The 26,202-nt window shown below is 44.1% G+C and overlaps 1 protein-coding gene across 11 annotated transcripts in view; it reads left to right on the plus strand.

Moving 5' to 3' along the window:
• The window catches only part of bcor (BCL6 corepressor), a 471,432-nt gene that overhangs the window by 435,711 nt on the left and 9,519 nt on the right, over positions 1-26,202 (plus strand). For all 11 annotated transcript variants that reach the window (XM_072513870.1, XM_072513869.1, XM_072513868.1 and 8 more), the window contains 3 exons: positions 5,617-5,889; positions 23,956-24,122; positions 25,271-25,416. In XM_072513870.1, coding sequence (XP_072369971.1) covers positions 5,617-5,889; positions 23,956-24,122; positions 25,271-25,416 — 586 coding nt within the window. The remainder of the gene's footprint in view (positions 1-5,616; positions 5,890-23,955; positions 24,123-25,270; positions 25,417-26,202) is intronic.

Consider the following 26,202-nt stretch of genomic DNA (forward strand, 5'->3'; position numbering starts at 1 on the left):
GCTCCTCGGGGGTCGTGGACCACATGACGATGTCGTCCACGTACACACGAACCCCTTCAATGCCCTCCATCATCTGCTCCATGATGCGATGAACTATCTCCGATGCCGAGACGATGCCGAACGGCATACGGTTATAGCAGTACTTGCCAAACGGTGTGTTGAAGGTGCAGAGCCTTCTGCTGGACTCATCCAGCTGGATTTGCCAGAATCCATGTGACACATCTAACTTTGTGAAAAACCGTGCATGTGCCATCTCACTGGTGAGTTCCTCCCGCATTATATTCTGGTTGAGATCCTTGGGATCAATGCAGATGCGCAGGTCTCCAGAGGGTTTTTTAACCACCACCATCGAGCTGACCCAGTCAGTCGGTTCGGTTACCCTGGAAATGATCCCCTGCTCCTGCAGCTCCTTGAGCTGTTCCTTCAGGCGCTCCTTCAGCGGAGCGGGACCCGGTGTGGTGCATGGACCACTGGCTTGGCATCAGGTCGCAGTAGGATCTTGTACCGATATGGCAAAGTGCCCATCCCGTCAAACACATCTGGATACTGAGCGAGGACGTCGTCAATGCCAGCTTGAAGATCCACATTGGAGGATGTCGTCGAATAAACCCGCTGCACCAGGTTTAGCATTTTGCAGGCATGCACACCCAGTGGGGATGCCCTGTCTGGCTTGACAATTTTGAACCTTAGCCGTGCATGGGTACTCCGGATGGAGACGAGTAGATGGCAGGACCCCAGTGCCGTGATGGCATTACCGTTATAGTCCAGGAGCTGGCAGGCTGCTGGAAGGACCTTGGGGGGCTTCTTGATGCGTTTGAAGTCTGCCTGTGAGAGGAGGTTGGCAGAAGCACCTGTGTCCTGCTTGAACTGCATGGAGCAGCGATTGACCTGCATCACCGCACGCCATTCGTCCTCCGAATCCACAGCGAGGATGGACTGAATGCGAGATGAGTTAGGTGTGGCATGTTCACGCGGTAGGCGGACTCCAGGCACTTGTCCTCTGGATCGTTGTACTGCCAGGATCAGAATCTTGTAGTCGTCGTTGCACATTCTGGACGCGCCGTCGTCGGAATTGGGAGCGCTGGCCTCTGACTGGTGGTGCAGACCTGCACAAGGCTGCATAGTGTCCAGGCTTCCTGCAGTTTAAACATCGCCTGCCTCTTGCAGGGCAGTGTCCCTTTAGTGGGCATTGCCACAGTTCTGGCAAGTCATGGCGTCGTGACGTGGTGTACGTGGTCGCACATGCGCAGTGCGGTCGGCAGACGTCTGCACCTGCGCAGTGTGGGTGTCGGCCGCTTTGTTATCCCGTTCGCATCGCGCATGAGTGGGGCTCCGGGAAAAGCACGCGAAATGGCCGCTGTCTTCAATGCTGAGGCGCTGCATCCGGAGATGGCCAGCACACTCACTGCCTCATGGGAGGCAAGTTTCTCATTTTCAGTCGATTTGTATTGGGAATACCAATTTTTTGCGTGCTCATGCACTGTACATGTTTCAATCGTGACTGGCAGGGTCATATGCTTGATTTTTAAGAACTGCTCTCTCAGAGGATCAGAGTGAACTCCAAACACGATTTGGTCTCTGATCGTGGAGTCAGCAATATCAGCAATAAAAAGTTGCAGGACAGCGCTAGCGGAAGATTTCATTGGTGTCCACTTCACAGTGACTATCGAACTTGTCCAGGATGGTCTGAAACTTTGTCTTGCCTTGGCCTTCGGTGAAGTTAAATGAGTTGAAGAGTTTGATGGCTTGATCACCCGCTGTTGAGAGGAGAAGCGCGATCTTTCTTGCATCAGACGCACCCTCGAGGTCTGAGGCTTCGATGTACAGCAGAAACCTTTGTTTGAATATCCGCCAGTTGGCACTGAGATTGCCGGAGGTCCTGAGCTGGTGAGGAGCTTGAATCGTCCCCATGGTGCCGGGATACATTTGCTGGTCGTCACGGAACGGACTGAGGTACGCCACCTTAAATTAGTAGTCTCCTGGGCAGCACGGGTTAGGCCTGTTGCCTCACAGAGCCAAAGTCCCAGGTTCGATCCCAGCTCTGGGTCACTGTCCGTGTGGATTTGCACGTTCTCCCCGTGTCTGCGTGGGTTTCACCCTACAACCCAAAGATGTGCAGGTTAGGTGGATTGGCCACGCTAAATTGCCCCTTAATTGGAAAAAAATGAATTGGGTACTCTAAAATTAAAATGAAAAAAAAATAATAATAAGTAGTCTCCTGGTATCATGTCGTTAGGTACACTGGTCTAACACTGGTTGCAACTGAATGCAGCTGAGATCAGAAAGATACTCCAGACCTTGAAGTTAGTTCAATCAGGTTTATTGAACTAATAGCACAGTTAGCACAGTTCTCTGTGAGTTCGACTCTGCTAACTTAAGTGTGGTTACTCTGTCTGACTGAACCAGACTAGCTCTTAGCCACGTGGTGGAGGTGTGAGATCGTAACAACACTCTTGACTGACTCTCTAGATGTTCATCAGTGGGAAGAGGCGGAGTGTGAGTGCCTCGTGTCTTTTACAGTCAGATCCCACCCCTAAATGTCCTGCCTGCTCATTGGTCATGTCCTGTTCTCCGTGTCCATTAGCTGCTTGTCTGTATATCATTATGTGTGTGTCTACATATCATGCCAGGTTTCACCCCCACAACCCAAAGATGTGCAGGGTAGGTGGATTGGCCATGCTAAATTGCCCCTTAATTGGAAAAATGAATTGGGTACTCTAAATTTATTTTTTAAAGGTTATAGATACAGGAAATATAACCGGATGGGAGGGGTCATTCTTCCCCTCTCTTCTATTCTCTCCTTTTTACAGATCATCTAACTAGGGTGGAGGCCTAATGCTTTTTACATTTTTTTGAGCAGTTGCCTCGGCATCGGCCATTTCTCGTTTCCCCTTCCCGTTCTCTCGTCGTGCTGTGGTTGCTGCCACTGTTGCCTTCTCCTGTGCTCTCCAACCCTGTTTTTGTTCTCTTATCTGTTCCCCCTTCTGGCTCCACTTTTTTGTTCTCCCCTCTTTCCCCCCCCCCCTTCTTCACTGCTGCCCCCCCCCCATTCTTTCTTGCTGGGTTTTGCTACCTCACCTTGCTCCACCCCCCCCCCCCCCCCCCCCCCCCCCCCCGGTCCTCCCTCGCTTCCCTCTTTCTGTCTTGTCCTGGCTATTTCTCCCTGGCTACCTATTTATTTATGTGTTGGCCACAAACAAACATATTGCTCATTTATATGGTACATGCCACAAAACATTTTGAAAAAGCTTTTTAGAAGATAAATTTTATGATAGCTACCTCTGCACTTGAGATTTTTCAAACTTATTTTAACTTCTGAGCATTTAATTTTAATTGATACTGGTACTATAACTAAAATTTATGGAACAATTCTAAACTGTGAATTTTACAAAATTATTCTTCCAGATTCACGCTCTATGATTTTATGTCCCATATTTATGAAAGGAAAATTCAAGAATGCCCGGCCATTATGCATGGCTATCGACAAGGCTATGTGCTCAATCATAAAATCAGCTCTTAAGTATTCATAGAATTATAGAAATTACAGCACTTGCGGAGGATAATTGGCCCATCATTTCTATACCAGCACTACCTCTTAAACTGAAAAATATCTATTCTATTTCCAGTTCAACGTCTTTTTAAATTCTTCCTTTTTAAGCACCTCTGTATTTCCCTTTTAAATTATGTAATACTCTCAGCCTCAGTAGCCATTTGTGGGAAAGCAGCCGATCTTCTAATAATCTTTCATGTGAAAACATTTCATCTGTGTTCTCCATTCATTCTTCTGCTCATAATTCTGACTGAGTTTTAAGTAGGATCTATCATTGTACCCTCCTCATCTGCATGCTCTTTAGGGGAGATCATGCACAGACAAGCTTCCAAGTATATACAGATAATACCCAGCTCTATTTTGCTACACCCTCATCACCATCTCCACTGCCTCTGTTTTACCAGATTGACCCCATGACAAACTTCATACACTTTGCCTCCATCTCCCTTTTCAGCCACTGCCTCGCAAGTTGAATTGGGCTATTCCCAACCTTTTTGTCCTATTCAACTCTGGACTGAGCTCCTGACCTTGTTCTCTCTTACCACAAAGACTCACTACTTCTCCAAGTCACATCATCGGTCTCCACCATAAATGTACCCGGCGGCTGATGTAAATATTCTTCGTTATTTTTCACCTATAGATTGATCTATTCCATTTGTCTCCTATCCTCCACTCCACATAAAGTTCAGCCTATCTAAAACTCCTGCTTCTCATAACCTACACTCAGCAATGGCTGCTAACCTATCACCGCTGATTTTTGTTAGCTCTTCATGCTCCAACACTTACAATTTAAAACTTATGATCATGTGCTTAATCCCTTGATGGCCTTATCCTTTCATACAACTGTACCCTCTTCTAGTCTTAACACCATGAGTCCTACAATCTCTGACTTTTCATGCATTCCCCTTTCAACTCACCACTTGGCTGCCATCCTTTCAGCTACTTAGGCCCCATGCTCTGGATTGCCCACCAAAATCCCTCTGCTTCTTCACCTCTATCTTCTCCTCTTTGACCAAGCTTTTGGTTATCTCTCCTAACATCACCTCCTTTGGGTCAGCAAGCATTTATTTCTGATTATGCCTCCGTGAAGCATGTTTTAAACAATATAGGATTGCAAGTTATTCTTGTTCTTAAAATAAAGTTATGCAAGACGTATTTTATTTTATTTAAAAGTTCTAAGCTGTAGCTTGGTTTCCTAGAGTGGTATGATTAGGGAGACAAGTTATTCTGAAGTTGTGGCCTTTGCTGCTAGTAGTGGATCTGCGCTGGGATATCTGAAACATTTTTCTTGCTCTACACTGAATTAGCACCAACAGCAATGGTTGAAATACATCACAATCCTTAGGCTATCAAAGTAGCGACTGACAGTTTAAGCGCAAGTACCCCAATATTTTTCATTTTAGACTGGAAAAGACAGATTCACCATGCTGTAGACTGAAGTCATGCATATGCCAGGCCAATTAGGATTGCAAGTTCCCTTTGTAAAATGTTATTGGTGAATGGGTTGAGTTTTTATGACAGTCTGGTCCTTTCATGGTTATTTTCTGGTGCTCGTCACTTGTCCCCAAATTACCTTATTTATTGAATGCTTTTTCAACAATTTTCCATGAGGAGATTTCAACTCATGTCCTGTGGGTTGCTATTTCAGTACCAAAACCACTGCACGATCACACCCCTGTTAAGTGTATTGTTAATGACCATTTGCTAGGTCTGTCAGTTCTATGTTCAGCTGGTTTGAGCAGCTTTCCTTGAATACATCTTAAGTGTTTGACTTCTAGGCTGAGTAGTATATCATTCTAAAAATGTGCACCATTCCTGATGCCTTGCTTAAATAATTGCACTTCAAAGTAATTTGTTGTGGTGAAAGAACTTTGGGATGATTCTGAGAGATATGATTAGGCACTGCACAAATGTAATTTTTTTGCTTTATTGCTGTCCAGCTAACTTAATGTGTTTTTTTCGTAACTAAACAGAGAATTTAGATAAGATGTTTAGCGAAGGCTTATTTAACAAACTCGCTCCGTGTCCTCCATCTCATTAACAATTCTTTGGTTGCTAATTTACAGCAAACCAGTGTGAACAGGAATTCTAGAAAACGCCCAGCACTAACCACAGACACCGATTCCACACCAAAGAAAACATGTGAGCAGAAGTCTTCAGATCGTTTGCTGCAGATTCCATTGTTACTGCAATTCTCCCAGCCCTTGAGTGTACAAGCAGTCGGCTCCCCACAGGAGACGACTCCAAGTCGTCCCATGCCTCCAGAAGCACGCAGACTCATAGTCAATAAAAACGCTGGTGAGACTTTGCTGCAAAGAGCAGCACGTCTGGGCTATGAGGTAAGTTCTGTATTTGAAAACCGGTAATATGATTAAGAATTCTTTCATTTTGTTTGCTGTAATCTATTGTAAATCATAAAATATTGAGTTTTATTTTAGAGTTATATAGTTTAGTTTCCATGTCCATAAATGTGCCATTTTACAATAAGTTTGGTGGATGCAATACTTAGGCATAGAAATTGTACCAGTTTACAGTTTTTTCAAGAGTATATCAATTATATATAAATATATAGAGCGGCAACAAGGGCAGCATGGTAGCATAGTGGTTAGCACTGCGGCTTCACAGCACCAGGGTCCCAGGTTTGATTCCCGCTTGGGTCACTGTCTGTGCGGAGTCTCCATGTTCTCCCCATGTCTGTGTGGGTTTCCTCCCACAGTCCAAAGATGTGCAGGTCAGGTGGATTGGCCATGCTAAATTGCCCTTAGGTTAGATGGGGTTGCTGGGTTACGGGGATAGGGTGGAGGTATGGGCTTAAGTAGGGTGCTCTTTCCAAGAGCCGGTGCAGACTTGATGGGCCGAATGGCCTCCTTCTGCACTGTAAATTCTATGACTATGACTCTATACCAAGATGGTTCATAAATTTAGAGTAAATACTTCACTTTAAATACATGAACTATGAAAAAATCCTGAGTAATATTTAAAATGTTACATTATTAAGCCACATCAAAAATATGTTTTGAACAAGGTGTACCAAGTTCTGTTTCATCTCATGAATAGATTAAAAATGGTAATTTTCTAACTAAATCTTTGGATTGTATCAACATTGATGGTCACTCAAGCAGATAATTTAATAACAAAGAATAATAGAACTTCCTGCTACATTTATGCATTACAATCAAATGAAAAATATTTTTTTTTGCTGTCTAAACAATATATAGTGGCATCAGCAGTAACAACAATCGTTGTAAGTACAATAGGTACTGATTGTCTGTGCTTAACTTGTCATAGATTAGAAAACCTTTGTCCTTAGTCAATGTAAGGGAATAAAAACTTCCTTTGGCTCTGCCAACTGATTCACTACCTCAGTGACTAAGTGACCAATCTATAAATCATCAGCATACTAGCTAACCTGTGGTTGCACAAATAGGAATCCAAGTATCAGTGATTAAGCACATTGTTACTTTGAAGTTTTTAATAAAGCAGTGAATTTCTCAGGTGGTAACAGTAAAGAATGTTCTTGGTTACATTGTGCTAAGCTGTGCACATGCCATCTTTCGATTCTAATGTGAAACAGGCACTGTTTTGCAGCTTCGAAACAGCATACTGATCACATCATAAGGGTTAAATTTCCAGTGTGGAGTTTTAATGGGAGCACTGTTACAGAATTCTGACCTGTGTTGCATCCAGTAAACTCTTTGCGAGCAGCAGGGCATTGAAAGTTCTGACCTCCAGTATGATGTCTTAAATGTATACTCCATGAATATTTACTGACTGGATTAATCTACCAAAAAGTTGAATGTTATAGCTAATTAACTGGATAACTGTCTTTTTTTTTTTCTTACCTGGCCATCGGTTAATGAAATGTATTAAATTTTACCATGTCATATTCACCAGAGAAATTCTGTTTACATAGAACACAGAACATACAGTGCAGAAGGAGGCCATTCGGCCCATTGAATCTGCACCGACCCACTTAAGCCCTCACTTCCACCCTATCCCCGTAACCCAATAACCCATTCTGTCCTTTTTGGTCACTAAGGGCAATTTAGCATGAAAAAAAAAGAAAATCGCTTATTGTCACAAGTAGGCTTCAAATGAAGTTATTGTGAAAAGCCCCTAGTCGCCACATTCCGGCGCCTGTTCAGGGAGGCTGGTACGGGAATTGAACCGTGCTGCTGACCTGCCTTGGTCTGCTTTCAAAGCCAGCGATTTAGCTCTGTGCTAAACCAGCCCCATGCCAATCCACCTCACCCTGCACGTCTTTGGACTGGGAGGAAACCGGAGCACCCGGAGGAAACCCACGCAGACACGGGGAGAACGTGCAGACTCCGCACAGACAGCGACCCAGCGGGGAACCGACCCTGGCGCTCTGAAGCCACAGTGCTAGCCACTAGTGCTACCGAGCTGCCCGCGGACTCTGGACTTTAGGGGCTTCAGTGAGATTGGGTGGAAGCATGTTTGAAAGGAGCGCTCCTGAATGGCGTGTCAGTGTCGCAACACCTGCATGCTGCTATTTTCAAAATGAGGACAGTAGGGGTTGGCAGGAACCTACTTGCCTCCAATTAATTCCCTGTAAAGTTCCTTGAAGAGCTTGTTAATGGACTTGGGCCAGAAGGAGATTTTGAAATCACAGATTGGCAAAACTGAACAGTTTTGTGCACACTCATGCACAGCCATTGAGATCAATGTGGGGAGCCATCAAGTCATATTTATGCCAATGAAAACTTTCTGGCAAAAGGGTTATTCTGTTAGAACGTGTCTTCAACCTTGACATTAGCCATTTTGCCACATGTCTGTGCTGTGAGGCTGCTGGCCCTCTGATCTCCTGTATTCTGTTTTGCAAGGCAGCGGCAAGCTGTCATGGCTGCTGCCTGCCTTTGAGGATCGTATGCAAGAGTCAGTTCCCACCTGCTAGTAGTGCTCAGTGCCAGTCATTCGGCATTGAGCTCACCTCTGGCCCAGTTAGGATCCCTGCATTTAAAGGTAACGTCACAGGATCGGGACCTGAAAACAATCCGGGCATCAGGTTCCCAGCCCAGCTTGAAAATATAGCCCTAGATGTTCCAGATTTCTCTAACCTATTTGCATATGTGTCATACCAAACTAAAAGCGGGTGACTACTAGCCTAAGGGGTGAGGGTCACACAATGGAAGCATAACGTGGTTTCAATATGCATTGTGATATAATAATAATTGCTTATTGTCACAAGTAAGCTTCCTGTTACCCTGATGTGCGTACAAATTACCCCCATGTCGTTGACCTTGTTATGATGCAAGGTAGTGCAGTGCTACTGCACTTGAGTGACCTACGTAGGATTGTATCATTGGAGGTGGTACAATCAGAAATGGGCCATTTAATTCTATATTACACTGAATATTTGTCACAATGATTGTAAGTTCAACATGAAAGTCAAAGCACAACAAGTACATTAATTAAATTTGTTAGTTTGGTATGTGGAGGAAGTGTAGTGGAATGTTAAGTAATGAAAAGGTATTGCTGAAACTGAAAGAAAGAAGCTACAAGACAGCAGTGAGACTGACCTTGTATAGTGCAACAACTTGGGCAACATATAGAAGAGAGGAGCAACCACTGGATACTAATAAGATGCAGATGCTGGGATGGATGTATGAGCCCCAAGAAAGGAAAAGATCAGGAACCAGCATATCGGGGATTCCAGAAGATTTTGGTAACATTGAAGAAAGTAGCCGACAAACGATTGAAATGGTATGGTCAGCTATGGTGGAGAGAGAGGAAACAGGTTAAGGCGAGTGATGGAGCTGGGACTGCCATGAAGGAGGAGACCAGGGCGGTCTAGACTAGATGGAAGAATGCTGTGGTGAGAGACTTAAACGCAGCATGATTGGAAGAAGAATGAATAACTGACAGAAGAAAATGGAAAAGAGCGATCAACCAGCATTGTGGCAACCCCAAATAAAATGGAGAAACTGAAAGAGGAAGACTGAGAGCTATAATGATTAAAATATTCTAGTGAGCAGACATTTTCAAGTCTCTAATAACCCTTCAAGAATAGCATGACATAGATAGTTTGAATTAAAAAATGTTCTAGGAGCATAGAGACAGAATAGACATTCAGTCTTCCAAAAAGATAATGGCTGATCTGTACTTCAACTCCATCTGTTGACCATTGGTCTATATTTCTTTGGACCCTTACCTGACAAAAATCTATCCTTCCATAGCATCACTACTATCAGAAACTTTTCCTAGTGCCTTGCATCCTTTGATGTTCCTTAGTTCTACCCATAGTAGTTGCATTGCTCACTAATTTTTGCTGAAATTCCTCCTTTCTACTGTGCTAATTGTGTATATTGTTAATATTTCAACATTACCATGTCTTTGGCACTTCAGATCCACCAACAGTTATTTGTATTGGTATGGACAGCAGGAGGCTAATTTAATCAGCACTAATTTCTCTCCTCACCATCCATCCATAAATGGAAAGGTGTTTTAATTTCTTTCCCTTTATAAACGGTGGCATATTCCTCAACTCCTAAGTTTTGGTGACATCCAACTCTCTATTAATAACTCCACAGCAAACTTGAGATAGGGGCCTGAATTCTACGGCTTTTCGCTGGCGACACGATTCTCAGGTCCCACTGGCAGCATACACCCGCCTGCGGTTTTCCTGATAGCGTGGGGTGGCTTCAATGGGAAATTTCATTGACAGGCAGCGGGAGTAGATAATCCTGGCAGCAGTGAACGGCGCGCCAAATTCTCCATCCTCGCTAGCAGCGGTAGCTGGGCGGAATCGCAATGGAGAATCCTGGCCAGGATGAACTCAAATGGTTATTTTATTTTCACACACTCAAAACATGAAGAGTGAGGTCACAACATCCCTCTCATATTCAGACAGTAAAAGAGGGATAGAGAAAAGAAAGATTTACTGTACAGAGAGCACAGATATTCACTTTTCTGGGGGTGTTGACTTCATATATTATGTTAGGAACCCAGAGATTAATCAGACCTGTAGGCAATGGTATGGACTTCCAGCAGAAGCAGGGTAGATGGGGCCAAGTGTCCAACCTCGGCCAGAGCTACTTCAGTGTGGCCTGCTAGTCAGATGTCAAACAACAGACTGAGCTATTGTTCAGCACAGCAATATTACTTGTTCCACAAGCCCATGTCACATGACTTCCACCTTTCAAACATCTTTAACAAAGGATATGTGAAAAAAATGAAATGAAATGAAAATCTCTTATTGTCACAAGTAGGCTTCAAATGAAGTTACTGTGAAAAGCCCCTAGTCGCCACATTCTGGCGCCTGTTTGGGAGGCTGGTACGGGAATTGAACCATGCTGCTGGCCTGCCTTGGTCTGCTTTCAAAGCCAGCGATTTAGCCCTGGCTAAACCAGCCCCTAATGTATACCATCATCTGAATATGTATCCCACCATCTGAATCCCGGAGACTTAAATGTCTCAACCATTAGGAATGGAAAGGAAGGGTGCAGGGCCTTTGTCTTAGCAGACAATTCATCTCCTGGCCAGCCTGGGTTATAAATGTAGATGGCCTTTGTATAGCTCTCTTTGAAGTTGTACTGTGCAGTCCACAGGAGGTTGTCAGTAGCTCCTCAGAAATAACGAGGTATGAGTTTTACAAAAACTGCCAAGTGACTTATTGTGTTCAGGTGTCCCAGTCAGACACAGGTTTAGCAATTTTAACGGTCTTTGTTCAGTTTTTACAAATTTACAAATAGTGCTGCATATCTTTATAGATTTTATTAAAAATATACAATGTGAGATCTTAGTCTCTCACAGTGCTCGCAGCCTCGGAGAAAAAAATGAATTCTATTTATTTTATGTGGTCTTATGAATGAAGAACAGGAGGTAAAGAAGTATGCATTTGTTCTCTCTTTTACACTGACATATCAGAAAAAAGCGAGGGGGCAATGGCAGTTCCCTGCTACATCCTTTTAAAAAATATTTTTTACATTTTTCTTTTGGAGAATATTCATCCTCACCATCTGTACTCTTCCCGCCAAGGTCAGAGGAAGGGCATTCCACCTCTTTAAATCAGCCTGCACCGCATCCACCTAACTGACCAAGTTAAGTTAATAATAATAATAATCGCTTATTGTCACAAGTAAGCTTCAATGAAGTTACTGTGACAAGCCCCTAGTCGCCACATTCCGGCCCTGTTCGGGGAGGCCGGTACGGGAATTGAACCCGCGTTCATTACGAGCCAGCTGTTTGGCCCGCTGTGCTAAACCAGCCCAATCATGGGCCACCCAAATTCTCAGATGCTGGAAATTAGTCCTGGCCAGATGAAACGGTAGCCTCCCCAGATCCTCTCCCCTCCCCGGGGGAGGTTCACCAGAAACAAAAACACTTGCCCGGGTTTAGCTTGTACCCTGAAAAGGAGCCAAACTCCCTGAGCACCTCCATATCCCCCCCACATTGGAGAGTGGGTCTGTGATATATAACAGCAAATTATCTGCATATAAGGACACCCTATGTTCCCTCCCCCCAAGCTCTATCCTCCTCCAACTGGTAGATGACCTCAGTGCAATGGCTAGCGGCTCAATCGCTAAAGCAAACAACAGCGGAGATAATGGGCACCCCTGTCTTGCATTCCTGTTCACTTAAAAGCACCTGAAGTTCTGGGCATTAGTACGGACACTCAGTGGGGCCCTGTACAAAAGCCTAATCCAGGATATAAATTTTGGTCCAACGCCAAACCACCCAAAAATCTCCAAGTGGTACCCCCACTCAACCCTGTTGAATGCTTTTTCTGTGTCCTTCGAAATAATGACAACACAACATTCAACAACATCCTAATGTTGGCCGACACCTGCCTGCCCTTAACAAACCCTGTCTGCTCCTCCGAAATCACCTGCGGCAGGCAGAGATCCAAACGAGTTGCCAACACTGTAGCCAACTTAGCGTCAGCATTTAGCAGAGAAATAGGTTGGTACAACCCACACTCCATGGGATCGTTGTCCTTTTCAGAAACAAGGAAATCGATACCTGCACCAGTGTGGTCGGCAACACCCCTCGGGACAGAGAATCATTAACATATCCCTCAAAAGTGGGACCCACAGACTAGCAAACTCTTTCTCAAATTTGAAAGGGAATCCATCCGGACCGGGTGCTTTACCCGTCTGCATTAAACAAATACAATCCTGTCCAATCAGCAGCTCCAGCTCCTGCCGGCTCTCGTGTTCCACCTCCAGGAATGTCAACCTATCCAAAATTTGTAACATTATTGAATCCTCCTCTGGAGGCTCAGACGAATATAGCCCACGGTAAAAGTCTTGAAACACCTCATTTGACTTCCTTTGGGGCAGAAACCGACCTGCCATCCGAATCCCTAACCTGCATTATCTCCCAAGAGGCAGCCTGCTCACAGGCGGCTGGCCTTCTCCCCATACTCATAACATGTCCCCCTCGAGCAATACAGCTGGCTCACCGCCTTCCCCAGTGACAACAACTCAAAATTCACCTGCAATTTCTTTCTCTTTGCAACAACTCCGGTTTTGGGGCAATCGAGTATTGGCGGTCCACCTCAAGAATGGAATCCACCGGGGCAGCACGGTGGCACAATGGGTAGCACTGCTGCCTCATGTCGCCAAGGTCCCCGGTTCAATCCCGACCTACAACCCAAAAATGTGCAAGGTAGGTGGATTGATCACACTAAATTGCCCCTTAATTGGAAAAAATGAATTGGGTACTCTAAATTATTTTTAAAAAAGGATGGAATCCACCAGCCTCTGCTTCTCCACGTTCCCAGATTTATCCCTATTTGCCTTATAAGAAAGATCACTCCCCTAATAACCGCCTTCAGTGCTTCCCAGAGCGTGGAAGGCAAAACAGCCTCATTCTTATTAAACTCCACATATGGAGCATACTCGCTCGCAAACTCCCTCATCAGTGAGCAACGCAGTGTCCAATATCAACAGCCGCTAAGGGAGATCTGGAACAGAAGCCAGCACCTTCTTGTACCCAATTCATTTTTTCCAATTAAGGGGCAATTTAGCGTGGCCAATCCACCTAACCTGCACATCTTTGGGTTGTGAGGGCGAAACCCACACAAACACGGGGAGAATGTGCAAACTCCACACAGACAGTGATCCAGAGCTGGGATCGAACCTGGGACCTCGGTGCCGTGAGGCAGCAGTGCTAACGACTGCGCCATCGTGCTGCCCCTTCCAGCACCTTAATGATTTCCGTGTCATCCCAATTCAGTGCATACACATTGACCAAAACCACCGGCCACCCGCTAACACCCCACTAACAGTAACGTACCCGTAAATGTGGCGTTTGTAACTTCCAGGCCATCCAGCTGCCCAACAATTCTTAAATTCTGTCTTCTGGAGCGATTCTCCAGATCATCGCCCTTGGTCTTTAACGCCCTCCACTCCTCCGCCAGCAATGCCATTTTGTCTGCAGAGACACAATCCGATCGCTATGGTCAGTGAACACCTCCTCCACCTACTTGATCATTGTGCCCTGTATCTTTATCCGCTGATATATCCTGTCCAAGGTCGCCCGAATAGGTGCTACGGCCCCGTCAATCACCTTGGATTTGGATTTTGTTTATTGTCACATGTATCAAGGTACAGTGAAAAGTATTTTTCTGCGAGCAGCTCAACAGATCATAAAGTACATGAAAAGAAAAGGAAAAAAAGAAAATACATAATAGGGCAACACAAGGTACACTATGTAAATACATAACACCAAATCGGGTGAAGCATACAGTGTTAATGAGGTCAGTCCATAAGAGGGTCGTTTAGGAGTCTGGTAACAGCGGGGAAGAAGCTGTTTTTGAATCTGTTCGTGCGTGTTCTCAGACTTGTGTATCTCCTGCCCGATGGAAGAAGTTGGAAGAGTGAGTAAGCCAGGTGGGAGGGGTCTTAGATTATGCTGCCCGCTTTCCCCCGGCAGTGGGAGATGTAGATGGAGTAAATGTATGTGAGGCAGGTTTGTGTGATTGACTGGGCGGTGTTCACGACTCTCTGAAGTTTCTTGCGGTCTTAGGCCGAGCAGTTGCCATACCAGGCTGTAATGCAGCCAGATAGGATGCTTTCTATGGTGCATCTGTAAAAGTTGGTAAGAGTTAATGTGGACTTGCCGAATTTCCTTAGTTTCCTGAGGAAGTATAGGTGCTGTTGTGCTTTCTTGGTGGTAGCGTCAGCGTGGGTGGACCAGTACAGATGTTTGGAGATGTGTACCCCTAGGAATTTGAAACTGCTAACCATCTCCACCTCAGCCCCGTTGATGCTGACAGGGGTGTGTGCAGTCCTTTACTTTCTGAAGTCTGTGACCAGCTTTTTAGTTTTGCTGGCATTGAAAGATAGATTGTTGTCGCTGCACCACTCCACTAGGTTCTCGATCTCCCTCCTGTATTCTGACTCGTCGTTATTTGAGATCCAGCCCACTATGGTTGTATCGTCAGCAAATTTGTAGATGGAGTTGGAACCAAATTTTGCCACTCAGTCGTGTGTGTACAGGGCGTATATAGTAGGGGGCTAAGTACGCAGCCTTGCGGGGCCCCGGTATTGAGGACTACTGTGGAGGAGCTGTTGATGTTTATTCTTATTGGTCTGTGGTTTAGAAAGTGGAGGATCCAGTTGCAGAGTGAAGAACCAAGTCCTAGATTTTGGAGCTTTGATATATTTTTTTAAAATTTAGAATAGCCAATTAATTTTTTCCAATCACTCACAAGTATCATACTGTACCACTTTCTTCCCAAAAATCACCCGTTAACTCAGCAAAAAGGGCCAAAAAACAAAATCCACAGGCGGGGTGCTGTGTGTGTGAGACTGTTCATCTCATAGCCACCACTGGAAGTTCTCTTGTTGTATTTCGTTCGAGGTTTAAATCTGGGTTAGTGCATCAGCAAGGACATTGTCCTGTCCTAAGATGTGGAATGATTAGGTGAGATGGGTAGATTCAAATCTGTCTTCATGGGCAGTCTCATCAGGAGTGGAGTTTTGAATTTTCCTTTGTTGGGTATTAAGCATCAGCAATGCCATTGCTTTCAGAACTCTGCCTGTCCAGCTCCTTATTAAATGTCCTGTAAAGGGCCTGAGGGTTTTACGGGTGGTAAGCACTCAAGGGGCGAGTGACCATCAAGTTGCTTTTTGCTGGGGCAGCACGGTGGCGCAGTGGTTAGCACTGCTGTCTCACAGCACCAAAGTCCCAGGTTCGATCCCGGCTCTGGGTCACTGTCCGTGTGGAGTTTGCACATTCTCCCCGTGTTTGCCTGGGTTTCGCCCCCACAACCCAAAGATGGCAGAGTAGGTGGATTGGCCACATTAAATTGCCCCTTAATTGGAAAAAATGAATTGGGTATTCTAAATTGTTTTTAAAATTATTTTTTAAAAGTTGCTTTTTGCTGTCTGCAGCGGAATGCTGGGTATCTCACTCTGAGTGCCAGATCTTTTCATCATATCGCTAAGCTGCTCTGTTCCAGCTTCGTTCCTTCCTGTCCACCTTGATAACCTGTGGTTACTGTAGTAATCCAGGAGACACCATAAGACATAGGAGCAGAATTAGGCCACTCAACCCATCGAGTTTGCTCCACCATTCAACCATAGCTGATATTTTTCTCATCCCCATTCTCCTGCCTTCTCCCCATAACCCTTGATCCCCTTATTAATCAAGAACCTATCTATCTCTGTCTTAAAGACACTCCATGATTTGGCCTCCACAGCCTTTTGCGGCAAAGAGTTCACAGATTCACCACCCTCTGGCTGAAGAAATTCCTCCTCATCTCTGTTTTAAAGGATCGTCCCTTTAATCTGAGATGGTGTCCTCTGGTTCTAGTTTCTCCTACAAGTGGAAACATCCTCGCCACATCCACTCTATCCAGGCCTCATAGTATCCTCGATGTGGAGATGCCGGCGTTGGACTGGGGTGAGCACAGTAAGAAGTCTTACAACACCAGGTTAAAGTCCAACAGGTTTGTTTCGAATCACTAGCTTTCTGAGCACTGCTCCTTCCTCAGGTGAAAACCTCATCTGAGGAAGGAGCAGTGCTCCAAAAGCTAGTGATTCAAAACAAACCTGTTGGACTTTAACCTGGTGTCGTAAGACTTCTTACTGTGCTCACAGTATCCTGTAAGACCACAAAGATGAAGGTTCAAACAGATCTATACTAAAGTCAAAAGTAAAGCAGTACATATGGCGCACAACACAAGTGTCCCAGCTCGGAACTAACAGAACACCCGGTCCGGGTCTGGGATGGCATTTAAAGGACTCAGTAACGAATCCCCGCTGGGCGGGCCTCCGGTCGTTACCATGGGAACTCGCACTTGACTAGACTCATGGGAAGATCGATGAGTGATTCCCAATGGTCCTCATAAGGGTTATCACAGTTACCAAGCTGTTCAAACAGGGACCGTGGTTAAGCTGATTATCAGGAGAATGGAGTGTTCTAATGGGACTTTGGTGTCTTTCAGGGATTCCAGTTTAGTGTCCGGCTTGGACACTAACACCATTGGGGGGTGTTCCAGTTACTGTTGCTAGGTGCTATGGGTTGACATGGCAAAAGGCAAGTAATCTGCTCCTGAACTTCGGTCAGCCTTTCTGGGCCTGGATGATAGGATGACTGCTTTCTGCCTGGGGACTCTCCTGCATCCATACTGGGTAGGGATACAGTCCTGTAGATGGTGGGTTGTTGCTGATCATTTTAAATGCAGTGGGCAGCACTGTCAGGTTGCCTTGTGATTCGTAACTAAGGTGGGCGGATATGGAATCCAATCTGGTTGGAATCTCTCTGCTGGTTGCTTGGATAGTAGGCTTCATGTCTTTCATAAGAACATAAGAACTAGGAGCAGGAGTAGGCCATCTGGCCCCTCGAGCCTGCTCCACCATTCAATGAGATCATGGCTGATCTTTTGTGGACTTGGCTCCACTTTCCGGCCGGAACACCATAACCCTTAATCCCTTTATTCTTCAAAAAACTATCTATCTTTATCTTAAAAACATTTAATGAAGGAGCCTCTACTGCTTCACTGGGCAAGGAATTCCATAGATTCACAACCCTTTGGGTGAAGAAGTTCCTCCTAAACGCAGTCCTAAATCTACTTCCCCTTATTTTGAGGCTATGCCCCCTAGTTCTGCTTTCACCCGCCAGTGGAAACAACCTGCCCGCATCTATCCTATCTATTCCCTTCATAATCTTATATGTTTCTATAAGATCCCCCCTCATCCTTCTAAATTCCAACGAGTACAGTCCCAGTCTACTCAACCTCTCCTCGTAATCCAACCCCTTCAGCTCTGGGATTAACCTAGTGAATCTCCTCTGCACACCCTCTAGTGCCAGTACATCCTTTCTCAAGTAAGGAGACCAAAACTGAACACAAGACTCCAGGTGTGGCCTCACTAACACCTTATACAATTGCAGCAGAACCTCCCTAGTCTTAAACTCCATCCCTCTAGCAATGAAGGACAAGATTCCATTTGCCTTCTTAATCACCTGTTGCACCTGTGAACCAACTTTTTGCGACTCATGCACTAGCACACCCAGGTCTCTCTGCACAGCAGCATGTTTTAATATTTTATCATTTAAATAATAATCCCTTTTGCTGTTATTCCTACCAAAATGGATAACCTCACATTTGTCAACATTGTATTCAAGCTGCCAGACCCTAGCCCATTCACTTAGCCTATCCAAATCCCTCTGCAGACTTCCAGTATCCTCTGCACTTTTTGCTTTACCACTTATCTTAGTGACGTCTGCAAACTTGGACACATTTCCCTTGGTCCCCAACTCCAAATCATCTATGTAAATTGTGAACAGTTGTGGGCCCAACACTGATCCCTGAGGGACACCGCTAGCTACTGATTGCCAACCAGAGAAACACCCATTAATCCCCACTCTTTGCTTTCTATTAATTAACCAATCCTCTATCCATGCTACTACTTTCCCCTTAATGCCATGCATCTTTATCTTATGCAACAACCTTTTGTGTGGCAACTTATCAAAGGGTTTCTGGAAATCCAGATATACCACATCCATTGGCTCCCCGTTATCTACCGCACTGTTAATGTCCTCAAAAAATTCCACTAAATTAGTTAGGCACGACCTGCCCTTTATGAACCCATGCTGCGTCTGCCCAATGGGACAATTTCCATCCAGATGCCTCGCTATTTCTTCCTTGATGATAGATTCCAGCATCTTCCCTACTACCGAAGTTAAGCTCACTGGCCTATAATTACCCGCTTTCTGCCTACCTCCTTTTTTAAACAGTGGTGTCACGTTTGCTAATTTCCAATCCGCCGGGACCACCACAGAGTCTAGTGAATTTTGGTAAATTATCACTAGTGCATTTACAATTTCCCTAGCCATCTCTTTTAGCACTCTGGGATGCATTCCATCAGGTCCAGGAGACTTGTCTACCTTTAGCCCCATTAGCTTGCCCATCATTACCTCCTTGGTGATAACAATCCTCTCAAGGTCCTCATCTGTCATAGCCTCATTTCCATCAATCACTGGCATGTTATTTGTGTTTTCCACTGTGAAGACCGACCCAAAAAACCTGTTCAGCTCCTCAGCCATTTCCTCATCTCCCATTATTAAATCTCTTATTAAATTTCAAAAACACTACTGCTCCTGGTGGATGGTAAGCTCTTGCTCATCACCCTGTGGCCTTTCAACTAAGTGAGGCATCACCTTCACCCTTTCTGGGCCAGTTAGGGAATACTCCTGCGCCCCACTTAAACTTGCCATAATGCTTCCGGCTAGACGGCTTCTTAGCCGATGTCTTTGGGTTATGTGTGAACACTCTCTTACCTTGTTACCTCTCCCCTGGACAACCACTGCCCTCAAGTGGAGGTGCAGCACCAGTTACACCCTTTGTGCCATTTCAACTGGGGGAGGCATCTCATTCCCTGTCTGCTTGTCGGTGTGGGTGTTCTCCCATTTTCCCTGTTTAAATTCAGAAAGAAGGTCTCTGCTAGCCATACTTCAGACAATTCCTTAACCTTGGTCTTTCTTGGTTTAATAACTTGCCTTCCTTTAAGCTCTTCGACTATGTGGGGTATCTACCTCATTATCTTTTCTCCTGCTCTGGGACATCCCTGGTCCATGTTTAATTCTGAAATATTCTGTGTATCTAATTTAAATTATGTTGACCCTTTCTGGGCCTCTTTTAACTTCACTGGCCTGGCTTTGGCCGCATTACATTCAAGCAGCTCTCACTCAGTGGTTCCGGGGTTTGAGACACTAAACATTTGCTAGCCTTGTGAATTCCTGACGACTTCTGCTGGCTGATGTTGGCTTCTTTTCTTTCACTGGCTCGCACTTTGTCAGCCAAATGATTTCCGAGGTGAGAATCAATTCCTGCTATTGGTAGTTCAGGGACAATTCCTGCTGCACCAAGACCTGAAACAAGGTCACACTCGAGATGGACCCTATGGAGGGTGCAAACACTGATCCTCCTTTCACTTCACTGATCAGTGCTATAGCCTTCAAGGAGGACCCACTGGGGGGATGGGTAGGTTTACATTTACCTCCAACATTCGGGACTGAATGACCCCCTGTGTCGGACTTGCTCACATTTTGGGACAGGTAGGGTGCACATAGGAGTAGAAACATAAGAACAGGAGTAGGTAATCAATGCGATCATGGCTGATGGGACACTTTAATGCCTCTTACCCATATTGTCCCCATAGTCTTTTATATTATTGTTAATCAGAAATCTATCAATCTCTACCTTAAATATACACGAGAACTGAGCTTCCCCAACCCTCTTGAGGTAGAAAATTCCAAAGATTCACCACCTCTGTGTAAATAAATTTCTCATCGGTCCTTTGTGGCATCCCCATTATTTGAAATTGTGCCCTTTGGTTCTAGACTCTACAACCAAGGGAAACATCTTACCTATATCTACCCTGTCTATTCGTTGTCCTGAAAGGACAAAATTCCAGAAACTCTCTGGGAGTTTGTCTGGCTCCGACACAGATGGTGCCATGCGCTCCAAGGGGTAGGTTTCTGCAGTGCCTTGTGAGTGTCCCTTTAAGAAATGATTTTGGCAGCATGATGGCGCAGTGGGTTAGCCCTGCAGCCTCATGGCGTTGAGGTCCCAGGTTCGATCCCGGCTCTGGGTCACTGTCCGTGTGGAGTTTGCACCTTCTCCCTGTGTTTGCGTGGGTTTCGCCACCACAATACAAAGATGTGCAGGCTAGGTGGATTGGCCATGTTAAATTGCCCTTTAATTGGAAAAAATTAATTGGGTACTCTAAATTTATTTAAAAAAAAGAAATGTTTTTGTCTAATCACAGGGTTTCAGTGATGTCATTGTGTGGTTGGAGCTGGGCTGTGGCTCTGAGTTTTTTTACTTTCGCTTTGAGTTTGGACTGGTTTGTACTGCACAGGTTGAAAGAAGGGTTTCTCTATCTTCATTTTAAAAGCTGTTTCCAGACTGCTTGATAACTTAAAATAAATAATTGTTTTCTGGAAGGAATTCAAACCTGCTGTTTGGAAAAGAAACAAGATTATCCATACCAGGTTATAGACCAGTAAGAGTGCCGTGTGCTGGGCCACACCTTTGAAAAGGGGGTTTTGGTATTTATTTGGATCTTGTTATTAAATTGGGACAGTTAAGGAGAATTCATTAAGGGTTATACATAGAATACTGTAGCTGTGTGGGGTATTTATGTTTGTAGTTAATAAAAATTCTTGCATGTGTGTGGTTATACAAATGTTAACTAAATTCGTAGAATACGTTTAAAAACAATTAAAAGTACCTAAGAACTCTGTTGAATAACACCTGAAAGGCAGGCTCTTGTGCTCATCCCAGTCACATTCAATAAACAGTTGTAGGCAGGTGAACTTCATGATATACTTTGGAGTTTTCTAAACCCTGGCCCATAACAGCAGCAAGAGTTCTGCCTGCTCTATCTGGTGTGTGAGATCCAAATGTTCCACTAACAACTGGATCAGTTCAGGTCTCTTCACTTTACTCATCATTTTAGCTGTACCTCCCTAGCTCCAGCTTTCAGTCACTCTGTGCAAAGTGATGCTAATGTTTCACCATTCGGGCCTTCCTGTTTGACCTACATCTGGGCATCGAAGGTTGCCATTCTATTAGTGTTGGGGAAAAGGAATTTGCAGTGGTAAGTTTCTGTGTTTTAAAATTCGTTCCTGCATCAGGTTTTTGGCTTTCAGTTGACTCTTGTATCAAATTTGGCTCATGTCTTAAACATGGAATCTGGTGAGATTCAAATGAGTGATCCCAGATTTGAGCTCCCAATTTCTGTTACAGATGGGAGAGCAGTTAATTTAAACAGCACTCATTTCTCCCCTCACCACCCATCTGTAAACAAAAAGGTGTTTTGATTTGTTTCCCTATTTATAAGCGGCGGCGCATTTCGCAATCCAATGATTTTGGTGCGATTCAATTTTCTATTACTAGCTTCACAGCAAATTGGAGATAGGATGAACTCAAAGGGATTGTTTTTAAGCAGATTCTCAAAACACAGAACAATGTCCCACTTGTATTAAGATATTATAGCGAGGGAGAGAGAAAATAACGATTTACAATCAATAGACCACAGAGAAAAGAAATATTGATTCACATGGGTTGCAGAGTGCAGAATCAAAAGTCCAGTGAGATGTTTCTCAATGGAGGTTGGTGGGTTGAAAACTGATGCTGGATAATTCACTTTTAGAACATAGAACATAGAACGATACAGCGCAGTACAGGCCCTTCGGCCCACGATGTTGCACCGAACAAAAGCCATCTAACCTACACTATGCCATTATCATCCATATGCTTATCCAATAAACTTTTAAATGCCCTCAATGTTGGCGAGTTCACTACTGTTGCAGGTAGGGCATTCCACGGCCTCACCACTCTTTGTGTAAAGAACCTACCTCTGACCTCTGTCCTATATCTATTACCCCTCAGTTTAAAGCTATGTCCCCTCGTGCCAGCCATTTCCATCCGCGGGAGAAGGCTCTCACTGTCAACCCTATCTAACCCCCTGATCATTTTGTATGCCTCTATTAAGTCTCTTAACCTTCTTCTCTCCAACGAAAACAACCTCAAGTCCATCAGCCTTTCCTCATAAGATTTTCCCTCCATACCAGGCAACATCCTGGTAAATCTCCTCTGCACCCGCTCCAAAGCCTCCACGTCCTTCCTATAATGCGGTGACCAGAACTGTACGCAATACTCCAAATGCGGCCGTACCAGAGTTTTGTACAGCTGCAACATGACCCCCTGACTCCGGAACTCAATCCCTCTACCAATAAAGGCCAACACTCCATAGGCCTTCTTCACAACCCTATCAAACTGGGTGGCAACTTTCAGGGATCTATGTACATGGACACCTAGATCCCTCTGCTCATCCACACTTCCAAGAACTTTACCATTAGCCAAATATTCCGCATTCCTGTTATTCCTTCCAAAGTGAATCACCTCACACTTCTCTACATTAAACTCCATTTGCCACCTCTCAGCCCAGCTCTGCAGCTTATCTATGTCCCTCTGTAACCTGCTACATCCTTCCACACTGTCGACAACACCACCGACTTTAGTGTCGTCTGCAAATTTACTCACCCACCCTTCTGCGCCTTCCTCTAGGTCATTGATAAAAATGACAAACGGCAACGGCCCCAGAACCGATCCTTGTGGTACGCCACTTGTAACTGAACTCCATTCTGAACATTTCCCATCAACCACCACCCTCTTTCTTCTTTCAGCTAGCCAATTTCTGATCCACATCTCTAAATCATCTCTAAATCATCTCTAAATCACCACCATTTTCTGGTGGTGTTGACCTCACACAATGAAATAGGAATCCAGTGATGAATAGGTCTCTTAGGCAATGGCTTCAGGCAGAAGAAGGGTAGATGGGAACAGGTGTCCAACCTAGGCCGAAGCTCCTTCGGTGTGCCTGCTAGTCAGGTTTTGTTTTTGGATTGTCTAGCTGACTGCTCCAAATTAGTATGTGTTCTTGTGAAATGATGAGCGACAAGGATACCAGAAAAGTGTCTATAGTGTAGGTTGCTGATTAGCAACTTTCCAGGATGCACATGCTTTGTTTGGTTTATTACCCTGGGGTAGAAGTTGCCTTGGTTGTTGGTGTTAAACTTGTATGCCAACTGTAGGATTAAACTTTTGCAAATTGACTTCACTATATTGCTAGATGCAGCCTAGTTATTTGCTAGCCAAAATATTATTTCTGTTTTCACAGACAGCTTAGAATTTATTTGTACATGCTACTTTATATGGATTTTGTTTTGACGTTGAAACATTATTCCATTAAAACAGTCTCTGTTGCAATGTGAGATTGGGGACAATTTTGTAAATACATTTGCAATTGAAATAAAGTGCAAGAGAAGGATTTCTAATCTTATTTCCTTGTCATTTTCATCAATTAATCTGGCACTTGTTTCATGTGATGCAAATTAATCCATTAATATTTTTTCTTTCTTAGGAAGTAGTGCTCTACTGTCTGGAGAACAAGGTTTGTGATGTGAATCATCGCGATAATGCAGGTTATTGTGCTTTGCATGAAGCCTGTGCCAGAGGATGGCTCAGCATTGTATGCCACCTTCTAGAACACGGAGCTGATGTTAACTGCAGTGCTCAGGATGGAACAAGGTATTTATTTCCTTGGGTTACTGGAGTCACCTCATTAAATTGGACTAGATTCCTTTGTGCTAAGTCCGTGATACTAAGCTCTGTGATAGATACTCAAGCTAGAGCACTGAAGTGTAAGGTTCAACTTTTAATTTTGACCCTTCATTAACTACCTAAGCAATTGCTGTCTGTGATTTCCAGAACAGAGAATTATTTAGTTTGATTAAACTGAAATTAATCTATACGGTTTAAGTGAATTCCTGAATTTGCTGAAAGAAAATTTGGTGCTATAGTTTTTTTCCCACCATTTGTTTTTTTTTCCCCTTCCAAAATCTCTTTTGGTGAGTTTTGTTTTACTTGCGAAATTAGAGTGTTGAAGCTCAAGGTAATTGGAAGGGTACATGAGGAAAAGGTTTTTCACCCAGAGGATGGTGGACATCTGGAATTTACTGCTTAAGTTGGTGGGAGCGGCTGAAGTGCTCAACGCAATTAGAAGGCACCTGAATCTGCACCTGAAGGGCTGTAACCTGTAAGGTGCTGGGAAGGGGGATTAAAATGAGTGGCTAGTTTATTTTTTTCTCTTTTGTTTGCCTGCGCAGGCACAATGGGCCGAATGGCCTCTTTTTGCACAATAACGGTTCTATGGAGACCAAGAAGTGAGGCCAAGTCCCTGTTGAAAACAGCAAGCTTTGACATCAAGTACCTCAGCAAATGCGTTGCTTGGTATTCAATGAGTCATATGAATTAGGCAAGACTATGTATTCAGTGCTTCCAAGCTCTGGCTGAGCCGTATTTGTGCTCCCATTGAGTGCAGCTCCCTGTTGGGAACTCCGTATTGTTGCGTTTATCGCTATCTATGTATATACACAATGGAATATTGGCACTCTATTCAACCATCAGCATCGAAACAGAAGCCAATCTAGTCCGCATATGAACCTCCCGGGAATAAAATTCATCACCTAGGATCTCGTGGCAAGCTGTTATTCATTGATCCCTACTGGAAAAGTGCATAGTTGCTGATTGATTTGTTACTGCTATAATGTCCTTATGGTTGAATGGTGTTCTAGACTTCACTGCCTATAATCCTACTGTTTTCCCTCTACATACAATTTGCATTTGTACTTTTCTCTGCTGTCAAATTAAGTTTTGAGGTTTTGTTTTTATTGAAGGCCTATTCATGATGCAGTGGAAAATGATCACTTGGAAGTGGTTCGGCTGTTGCTTTCATACAGTGCAGATCCAACCCTGGCCACATACTCTGGTCGTACTATTCTAAAGATGGCACACAGTGAAGTGATGGAAATGTTTCTCGCAGGTATGTTCAAACTCGAGTTGTTAACCCCTCTCAATCTGGACATTTCAATTAAGTTAATTGAAGGGCACTTTTCAGCTAAAACTGTGAATTTGCTTTTGATGTACCTTTCGCAGCACAATGGTGAAAAGTATGAAAGTAATTTGATTTAGCCAATTATCACAAATGTCCCATTTAAGCAAATATTTCAGGATGATTCACATGCAGTACTGAGAGATTGCTGCATTGTAAGAGATGCTTTTCAGATGTTAAACTATGATTTCACCTGGGGATTTAGCTTGCTGAAAAAAAATCCCATTCAAATATCCTATTTGAAAAAGAACAGGGAATAAAAATACCACAACCAACACTCGCAAAATAGATTAACTGATTATTTATCTATTTGCTGTTTGTGGGGCCTTGCTGAGCTCTAACTCTTTGCCACTTTGTCTATAACGGGACATTTCAAAAGTAATTAATTAGCTGTCAAGTACTTTGCTTCAGGTTGTCCTGAAAGTGCTACATAAATTCTCACTTATAAATTAATTTAGTTACTATTTAGTCATTGTTAATCACTGTCGAATCAGATAATAGACGCCAGTCTTGTGATAATGCAGTTGTGGCACAATGGCATTGGGAACACTGCTTTCCTAAAACTGCATCAGCAGTGCAGGCAGCACAGATAATACAAGGTCACTTATTTGGCATTGAAGCACAGAACTCTTGGTGAATTGAACATGATGTGCTGGGAAGATGCAGTTGATGAATGTTCATGGAAGGATTTAGACAATGGCATGTGGTTCAAATGAC

The sequence above is a fragment of the Scyliorhinus torazame genome, chromosome 8 (assembly GCF_047496885.1).
Source record: "Scyliorhinus torazame isolate Kashiwa2021f chromosome 8, sScyTor2.1, whole genome shotgun sequence".
Lineage (NCBI taxonomy): Eukaryota > Metazoa > Chordata > Chondrichthyes > Carcharhiniformes > Scyliorhinidae > Scyliorhinus > Scyliorhinus torazame.